General features: G+C 34.8%; 1 protein-coding gene across 1 annotated transcript; it reads left to right on the forward strand.

The window, feature by feature from the left end:
• Nucleotides 1-7,207: 7,207 nt before the first annotated feature.
• LOC110094329 lies at nucleotides 7,208-8,596 on the forward strand. Its single transcript, XM_020819539.1, has one exon. The coding sequence runs from the start codon at nucleotides 7,208-7,210 to the stop codon at nucleotides 8,594-8,596; it is 1,389 nt and encodes a 462-aa protein (XP_020675198.1).
• Nucleotides 8,597-10,361: the final 1,765 nt, after the last annotated feature.

Raw genomic sequence — 10,361 nt, forward strand, 5'->3', positions numbered from 1 at the left:
CTTTCTGATAGCACTTCGGGTCCGTGATTTGAACTCATCTGGGCTTGGATTGAGTCGAATTTGGTGTTGTTTGGTTTGTATTTCTGAGATGCTCAGTTTGACTATAAGTTCGTTGAAATCGGAGTTCAAGTGATCCCTGGTTTAATTTTTGAAGTTTTCGGTTTGATTTAACCTCGTGATTTGTGCCCGATCAAGATAATTTTTTGAGAATATATCAATTATAGATCCAAATAATTTTAAAATATATTATAATTATTTATTTATCCTAATATATGATAAAAAAAATTATTCTATGAGTCAAATATTTCTATTTTTTATTAAAAGAAAAAAAAAACTTTAATTATTATTAATTGAATCAAACGTTGAAAAACAAAGAAAATGTGACACATTAAAAAAATATGTGATTCCTACCTTCCTTCCTTAAAGGCGAGGCAGGGACAAATGTTTTTTGTGAGGAATCATTGAAGCCGAAGGACAATTATTAGTAGTCTAATAAGTCATGCATCAATCCGACCGTCAATCTTATGACCGCTTCACACGTAATTGTAGCTTGCCATTTGATTTTATTGAGAGTTAGTTTGATTTAAAATAAAGAGTGTAAAATATTTTAGATTTGGACGAGTTTCAAAAATATTGAAAATTTATTGTAATTACTGCTGCCAACCGTCACCATGTGGAATAATTGTTAGGTTCGGACATCTGATGTAGCTCTACATCTGGACGTCAATAATATGTCGCCACGTGCTCTTACTCTTTATTGCGCGGCCCAACGACCTGGACCCGATATTGCTATGTATTGGCTGATTTGTGTAGACCGGAGTATTGCTATGTATTATTAGGTATTGCTCGGTATTGGTCTTCAATAACGAGAAATACGAATCTGTTAAGACCAATACCTAGCAATACCGAGGAATATCGAGCAATACCTAGCAGTACCGGAGTATTGCTAGGTATTGCTTGGTATTGCTAGGTATTGATCTTGACAGATTGGTATTTCTCGTTACTAGCAATACCGAGCAATACCTAGCAATACCCAAACATAGCAATACCGGCTTCCGGTCTGGGTCGGGTCGTCGGGCCGCACGGTAAAGAGTAAGAGCACATTGCGACATGTTAATGGCGTCCGGATGTAGCGCTACGTCAGGTGTCCGGACCTAATAATTATTCCATCATGTGTCGCCCATCACCCTCTTTGTATTTTATATTGCATTCATTTTACTTACAAAAATGAATAATCTCATGCATTCATTTTACATTTATTCAAATAATTTCGAATTAGTTTTTTTACAATACAATCCTTTTTCAGCCAACTAAGGCTTGTTTGGAATGGCTTTTCTACTGTTTCATTTTACTTTTTTTAATTTAAGAGTGAAAATTAACTATTTAGTATTTAACATTAATATAATTGAATAATTTGAATTCTAAATATTTTATAGATAAACAAAATATGAGAGAATGATAATATCATAATTTTGGAGAATAATGAAAGTGTTTTAAAATGCGATAGAATAAAATTTACATGAAAAAATTCTGCCTCCGTAGAATTAGTCATGTAAATACAGCAGTAGCTAAGAAATTCTTGAATCTATAAATTATGTAATTTGTAATTATAAATAATAAATTATAAAGTTTGTGGTTTTAATTTATAATTTTAAGAAAATATCTTTTCTCGTATAATTACTACCATATGCATCCTATTCCTTTCACTTATTTAGTCATTTCTTAAAGTTTTTGCATTATAATTATTGCATGCGAAAATATTCTTGACGATAGAGCAAGAGTTTAATGTCATAAAGGAGAGATCCAAATTTCGTGTATAAAACATAAAAAAAAAAAGGGGAAAAAAAAACATAGATTTTTGGCTTAGTTGAAACGATTACACTTTTATTTGACATTTGTTATAAATGGTGATTTTCATTGTGATTGAGGAAGGGTTTGATATAATATATTAGATATAAATGGTATAAAATGAATTCCGTGATGGATGTTGAAAGAGTCCTATGGTATGATGAGTTATCTACGAGAGACCCTTTGCTTACTTTGCGATATGTTTGATTATTCGATTCTCATTTAAGAAGGGACACCAATGACCAAGAAGCCTAATATAAATTATGATGTTGATCATAAGTTAAAATTGGTGTCAACAACATGCATTTACTATATTAGGGGTCTCAATTTTGGGTCACGGGTCAGGTTCGATTTGAACCCGAATTCAAACTGACATAACACTATTCGGGTCAACCAAACCCGACCCGTTTTTGAAACGGGTCAGTTTTCCGGGCCCGAACCCGACACGACTTGAATGACCTGTTTCCAACAAGAAATTGCTAGTTTTCAGGTCTAAAAAAAGTTCAATCTCCACTTTTCGGGTAAAAAACGGGTTAATCTCTATTTGTCGGGTCAAAATTGGCTTTTCGGATAAAAAATGGGTCAATTTCAGGTCGATTTCGGGTAAAAGGGTCAACCCGAACCCGACTCGATTTGTGAAATGGGTAGAAATGTTGAACCTGAACCCGACCCATTTCGGGTTCGGATTGACCCTAATCTGAAATTTTCAAGTCAGGTTCGAGTCTGATTTTCGGGTCATGTCAAATATTGATCACCCGTAACTATATAGATAATGACATGCATTGATGTTGGTAGTGATGAACACTATTGGGAATGCATGGTTTTTCGACAAACATATCCTCATATAAACCTTGAAAATCCGTCCGAAATGATCGTTTCCAACGGAACTTAATTTGAAGGAAAATACGGCGTCAGAAACTGATGAATTGTTTATGTCGGCAAGTATACCAGCGGATTTCTAGTAGATTTCCGACGGATTTTACATTGAAAAAAGCGATGTATTTGGGGCTATTACCGACATATATTTACGTGGAATTTTTGACATAATATAGGTTGAAATTTTTGCTGGTATTCCACTGAAATTTCCGACGGAAATATACGCTAGTAACTCAATGTAAAACTCACTATATCGATCTTCTGCACAACAGCTTTACAATTGCCTTTATAAAAAATTGCAGCTGTCCCAAATAAATTCTTAATTTTGAATTTTAAATCTGTTTAACATTTACGACTCATTACAGTATAATATATACACACTGCAAAAAAAAAAAAACATTTACGACTCATCGGAGAATGTTTAAATTGAAAAAAATAATAATTAATTAATTTATTTCAATCAAATATTTGTTTCATTAACATATGAAACCAACCAATTAAAATGTTTAGTCAAGATTTTAATGAAGTAGAGACAAAATAGAATAAGTATCTTACTTCAATTTTGCCAATTATTAGTTATATCAGAAAGTGCTTCACTTATTATGTTAAATAATGTGATAGGCAATGATTCCAAATTAAATAATGCAAGCATGGTAATATGGTATTCTATTGCTCATAATGATGAACTCAACTTAAACGCAAATCATGCATGCCAAACAATTATTATGTTCAGCATATTCCATTGAAAATGTGATGGAAAAAAAAAGTCAGAATATTCTGATAAGAATCGTATTCAGATTTTTTTAAAAAAAATTTAATATTAGTATTTTAGAAGTCTAAAAGCAATTCTAAAAATTACGAAGCAATTTTTTTTTTCTTGCTCCAATGAACACGTTAATTTTATGAAATATTAAAATTATAATTAAAAAGATTTTACTAGTTTACAACCCTAAGAGAAAGTCGTAATTTTTTTTTAATTTTTAAATTATGATTTTGTGTTGCAAACTTTTGGGAGGTTTAAGTATATATATTCGAGCGAAATAAGCTTTGACGTCTAAAAAGAGGAGGGTAACTAATTCGCTGTAAAAAATCATCTTGATTATTGGGCATGAATCTCAAGGCAATTTTGAATTGAAAAATTTCAAAATTAGATTAAGGATAATTCAAACTTTGATTTAGGCTAACTTATAATTGAATTGAACATCTCAATGAGATGAATCCAATGATAATAAAAATGGTTAAACCAGAATCTGAAGAACTTAAATCGAGTGTTTTAAGTGCAATTGGAAACTTCAAAGAATTAATTGATGACCAAGCGCTCTCTAAAGTTTGTATACCTAAAATGAACGTCTATAAATGCTCTCTTCCACCATCAATATATTGCCCAATCACAGTCGTTGAACCACTACCCGACCACCACCATCAATACGCAGTTAGAACACCATTGTTGTGCCATCATCACCGACTACCACTACAGGAAAATAGCCTATCACCGGCGGAATTTCTGGCTGCTTTCCGACGGACTGATTTCCGATGGATTTTTTGACAGATTACAATGAAATATTTCCGCCATTTATTTTGAAGATTTTCCGGCGGACTTTTCGACAGATTTTCTGAAAAAATAAATTTTTATTATTTAAATAATTAGTTATTTTATAGCTCATTTTAATTAATTATTAATTTAATAATTTATTTTAATTAATTCTTAACTTAATAGCTTATTTTAATTAATTATTAATTTAATAACATATCTTAATTAAATAATTAAAATAAGTTGTTAAATTACTAATTAATTATATATTGATTTAATAACTTATTTTAATTAATTATTAATTTAATGTCTTATTTATTAACTTCAAAAATATTATATTTTTATTTATTTTAAATTTTAATACTGCTAATAATATTTAAATATAAAATCTATAAGTTATTTATACTTTTTGCACTGTAGCAAAGTGGAAGGCTCCATGAAGTTATTCAAACAGGTTGGGGGTTCGAATCCAAATGGGGAAGCGCGGGCGGTCGCGGGCCGGGCAGATTCGGGTTGACTAACGGCTCACGTGGGCGGGTTCGGGCTAGCGGGAGCAACCTCGAGCTGGCGGGAGCCACGGGTTAAGGCTAGGAGGCTCGCTGGCTGGCGGGAGGCGCGGGTTTGGCCTCCGACCACAGAATCCTGACTATGACCTTCTGCTTTTCTTCTCTTGATTAGGATTCTCTAACTCCATCACTAAAGTACAACCCCTCTAACCATCATTACTTGATTACAATCCTCAAATCACCATTGCCTGATTATGGTCCTAATGTCTGTTGTCCAACGACGTCGACCTTCTTAGTTGTTCGACAACAGTACTCCAACCACCATCACATGACTACAATGTTTTGACCATTGTTGTCTGACTACATTAATGCCCCCTGACTTCATCACCTAAAATCGCAAATAATATTAATGTGGATGTTCATTTACAAGGCCAATATATGTCATCGAGACCCTTTTTTACTCTCGACCAAACATATAAGCAAATGATATCTTAAAGATGACTTTCATGCCACAACATTTCCTACTTGAACTATCTAATATGTTCTATGAAATATATGTTTACTATATTGAATCAATACCTTCCTCTGAGGAAGGATATGATTTGTAACCAATAGTAAACCGTCATAAAATTATCTTAACCTGGTCAAGCACCATACTTTTTCTGTTTCCTAAGCTTTTCACATAAAAAAATTTGTTTGCTCATGTAACTCTTCTTTTATACGTGTATTTGTCTAATCTCCACAAAATACTAAGGCTTCGTTTGGCACGATTTTTTAAACTAATTTTTAAAAGCAAATTTTTGGTACAAAAATTTCTTAATCTAAAAAAATTTGTACTAAAAAACTGATTTAGAAAGCAGTAAGAAAGCAATCCCATATGATGCCTAAGACATTTTGGCTTCATTTGAGACGACTTTTTTACTGCTTTCAAAAGAAGCTTTTTAGTACAAAAATATTTTAAACTAGAAATTTTTGTACTACAAACTTGCTTTAGAAATCATTAAAAAAACCGCCACAAACAAAACCTTAATCTCTAACTCTATCATCAATAATATTATAACACAAATAGATATAAGTTTAGGAGCGCCATCAAAATTACTTTTGAGTTCCAAATATACGATCCTTTCCTCCATGTGCTAATCTCTTAATTATTTTAAATAATTGTTCATACAGGAATAATGACGAAGAGCTCGAAATATTCTATTAGCACCATTCTCCTGACGTAGAGAATTTTTCAGACATGCAAAAGAAAGGCTCTAATTAAGGAACAATTATTACGTCCGGTGACCGGACGTAGCTCTACGTGCGGTCACCACTGAGATACTCGGTATTTGCTCGGTATTGCTTGGCAATAACAAGAAATACTGCTCTGTGAAGACCAATACCGAGTAATACCGAGCAATACCGAGTAATACCGAGTTTTTTTTTAGAAAAAACTCGGTATTTCTCTGTATTGCTCGGTATTACTCGGTATTGCTCGGTATTTGCCTTCGCATAATGGTATTTCTCGTTTTTTCCGAGCAAAATCAACAAATACGTGGTTTTGTGCCTGCTACGTGGCGCGATCTAAGTGCCGGCCGAACGTAGCTCTACGTTCGGTCACTGGATCAAATAAAAGTTCCTAATTAAGCAAGCGAATTATAAAGTATAATACTCAAAGCTCCTGCAATACTCCAATACCATTTACAATGCCAAATGCCAATATATGTCATTGAAGCCAATTTTTACTTAGATAAATAGTACTTATTCATTTTTACAGCAAGTTTATGGTTTAGTTATAGCTATAATATTTTACTTTAATTTTATTGTTCAAAACTATGAGAATCTTCACCCAAGTCTCCAAATAAGATGTTAGAAGATAACTTGGATAAATCATATCAGTTTATGCTTTCCAACATAGTTCTTATAAAATCTCACAGCATATTTCTCTACATTTTAACATAGCTCATAATTGCTAGCTTTTTATTTGAATATGTTTATCATCTTAAATCTTTAATTATTTAGATTTCATTTGGGACAACTTTCTTATTGTTTACTAAACTAGCTCTCAATTATAATTTTTTTTACTTAAACTATTTAGAAAATAATAAGAAAGCTATCCCACATGAAGCCTTAGGCATAGTTTGAGACGGTTTTTTTATTGATTTCTAAAGTAGCTTTTTAATACAAAATTGTCTACTTTAAAAATATTTATATTAGAAAACTATTTTAAAAAGTAATAAAAAAAATTATCTCAAATAAAGCCTTTAGTCTAAGAGTTCGTTTGAGATAACTGTCTTATTACTTTTTAAAACAGTTTTAGGTCAAAAATTCAAGTTGTTTCTCTGGAATTACACGCTAGGGTTTTTTCCTCTGCGCCGCCTCTCCTTCTGCTGAAATCTCCGACTTCTTCCTCCTCCTCCGGCTAGGCCGGAGGACTTCCTTCTATTTTCTTTTTCTTCCTGTTATGGAGGTCGCTTTATGTGCTTCGGATTTTCCCCCTTTGGGTCAGTCGTCTGGTGGCCCTCCTACCTTGATTCAGAAAAACTGGACCAAGGTTTTTGCTCCTGAGGGTAGTGCTCCAAAAGCCTTCCAATTTACTCATCATCCATCTGAGCCTGAAATCATCCCCTTCTTCGGTGAGAATCTGAGCAAAGGTGGTGAAGATTGGACTTTTTGCCTGCTTGGCTACTCGATTGGGCGCAGACCATACTATGAAGCTCTGTTAGGGGCCATAAACAAGACATGGAGCTTAAAAGGTTCGCTGAAGCTGCTTTCTCTTAATGATGGATTTTTCTTGCTTAAATTCACTTGCCAAGAAGATTTTGACATGGTATGGTCAAGGGGAGTTTGGTTCCTGTTAGGGAAGCCATTTGTACTACAAAAATGGCATCCCAAGTTCACTCCTAAGAAGGAAGAGTTTTCGTCCGTTCCGATCTGGGTGAAGACCCACGATTTACCCCTTGCATGCTGGAATTCGGAGGGTATCTCCCGCATAGCCAGCAAGATCGGTGTTCCGGTGGCTGCAGACAAGCTCACAGAAGAAAAATCGCGGCTTACTTATGCTCGTATATGTGTTCTAGTGGACAATAAAGCCACCTATCCGGAAGAGATACATGTTTCGTTAGATGGAGATGTTGTTAGTTTGCATGTTCAATATGAATGGCGTCCTCATCCTTGCGAACATTGTAAGTCTCTCATGCACTTCTCTGTTTCTTGTCCGAAAAAGATAAACTCTACGGAGGATGTCTCAACTAAGCAAATCAATGGTACCCGTGGAAGGAGCTATAGCAGGAATGCTCGTAACAGAAACAATTCTAGAAGTATGAACTATTCTAGGCCTCCTACATCTTCTGCTGCTAATCACTCTGTCCACAATAACACCGCCCAAACTTCAAGTCCCGATAATCCCCCAATTACTAATGCAATAGGTCAACCTTTGCATTATCAGCCGCACTCTCCTACCTCTCAAAATCTGCCTTCCAAAATAGATACTGTTATTGGGGACATTCCTTCTAGCAATATGTTGTTAAAGGAAGATGCCATTGTATCGGGTATCCCCAACCTGAACTCTCCAAATGAAGCCATTTCTACTTCCTCTACCACATTATCTTTAAAATCCACTACGCAGTCAAAAGATATAATCTCTCCTAATAAATTTGATGCCCTTTCTCTTGAGGAAGACAATAATCAGCAGTCTGAAGATGTTGAAGAAATGAACCAAAAACAGAGCTCCTCTGTTGGAGGGAAATCCCAAAAGATGGAAAAGGCTAAACAGCCTCAAGCTAGTGCGGTATCTAAAAAACCTGTTAGGGGGAAACAGAACAAAAAACCCCCTCCTCATTCGTATTCATAATGTTATTTCCACCTATGGCTGTGTGGAATATCAGGGGTTTTAATCACCCTGATAAAGTGTTATGTGTTAAGCGTCTCATTCAATCTCACAAGCTAAACTTGGTCTGTATAATGGAGAATAGGATCAATTCCCTTTCTCTTCTAGATCCTTTTTTTGAGGCTTCTCACTCTCTCTTTGTGAATGAAGCCAGCTGCAATAATTTCGACTTAAATACATCGGGTCGGATATGGATCAAATGGAATGCCTCTAAACTCATCTTTAAGCCATCCTACATGTCGTCTCAAGTAATTTCGGGGACTATTTGGGTTGCTAACCAAGCACTGTTTCAACTGTCTGCTATTTATGCTTCCAATAGTGCTTTAGAACGCAAAGAGTTGTGGAAAGAAATTACTCAGCTGGCTCCTGCGGCTGATTTTCCTTGGGCTTTGATGGGAGATTACAACTGCTGTAGGTATACTAATGAAAAAATTAGAGGTACTGCTATCTCTCAATCTTCATTATTAGATTTTAACAATATGATCTTTAGTAACTGCCTTAAGGATTTGCATTCGGTTGGCTTTAAGTATACTTGGTATAACCAACGCACTGTGAATCCTATACACATTAAACTTGATCGTGTTCTTGTCAATGAGGGTTGGTTAAACATGTTTACTGATTCGCATTGTTCTATTCAAAGTCCTGCTGGGTCGGATCATTGCCCTATTATTTTGCAACCTGGATTGAATGTTCATGTTAATCATCGTTTTATTTTCAAAAACTACTGGATTAACATTGACAAATACTGGTTTATTCTGTTGGAGGTCTTTTCATCACCTTGTTCAGGAAATCCTCTCTCCCATTTCTGTAAAAACATGAAGTCTATAAAAGGGGAGATTAAAAAGCAGGTTTGGCATTCTTCTACGGCTATCACTAGACATATGGAGGCTTTAGCTAAGGAACAAGCTGTTTTACTGGGGAAATTGCAGGAGGACCCTTATAATATAAATATCAGCCAGGATTATAGGAAGATTAATGTGAAAATTGCTAAATTCAACTCTTTGCATGCTTCTTGGATTATTCAACGTGCTAAAGTTAACTGGATCAAGAATGGGGAGGAGGATTTAAAATTCTTATATGCAAAAATTAGATCCAGAAAAGGATCTTCAAATTCTGTTGCTAATCTTCTTGTTAACAACCTTTCCAATACTAGATCTGATGTTGTTAACTCCCTCATTCAATATTTTCAAGGTTTGTACAACCCTCTTCCGCCTCCTAATTTGATCCTGGATTGTTTTCCGGTTGGGGTTCCTCTCCCTCAAAGTTATGCTAATGCTATTTCATCCATAGTGCTGGATGAAGAAGTTAAAATGGCTGTTTTTTCGGGTTCCTCTAATGCTTCACCAGGTCCTGATGGGTTTAACTTCCTTTTTTACAAATCTGCATGGCATATAATAGGACCTTCTGTGTGTAGAGATATTAAGTCCTTTTTTCAAAAATGCTACATGCCTAACGGGGTTAAAGCCACTGCTCTGGCTATTATCCCCAAGCATAATAATGCCACTGTTGTATCGGACTACAGACCCATTGCTTTGTGTAATGTCATATACAAAATTATTGCTAAGGTGTTAGTAGAGAGATTAAAACTTGTGATGAATTTGATTGTTAAGGATAATCAAGCAGGTTTTGTCAAATCTAGAGTTTCTACGGATAATATTCTGTTGGCTAATGACATTCTTTACTTTGCTGGGAAGAGAAGGGGTACGAAGACTTTCTATGCTAAATTGGA

Source organism: Dendrobium catenatum, unplaced genomic scaffold (assembly GCF_001605985.2).
Source record: "Dendrobium catenatum unplaced genomic scaffold, ASM160598v2 fragScaff_scaffold_198, whole genome shotgun sequence".
NCBI lineage: Eukaryota > Viridiplantae > Streptophyta > Magnoliopsida > Asparagales > Orchidaceae > Dendrobium > Dendrobium catenatum.

Bases quoted from the DNA above. Each gene is read 5' to 3' on its own strand.
- LOC110094329 (XM_020819539.1), top strand. From the start codon at position 7,208: ATGGAGGTCGCTTTATGTGCTTCGGATTTTCCCCCTTTGGGTCAGTCG.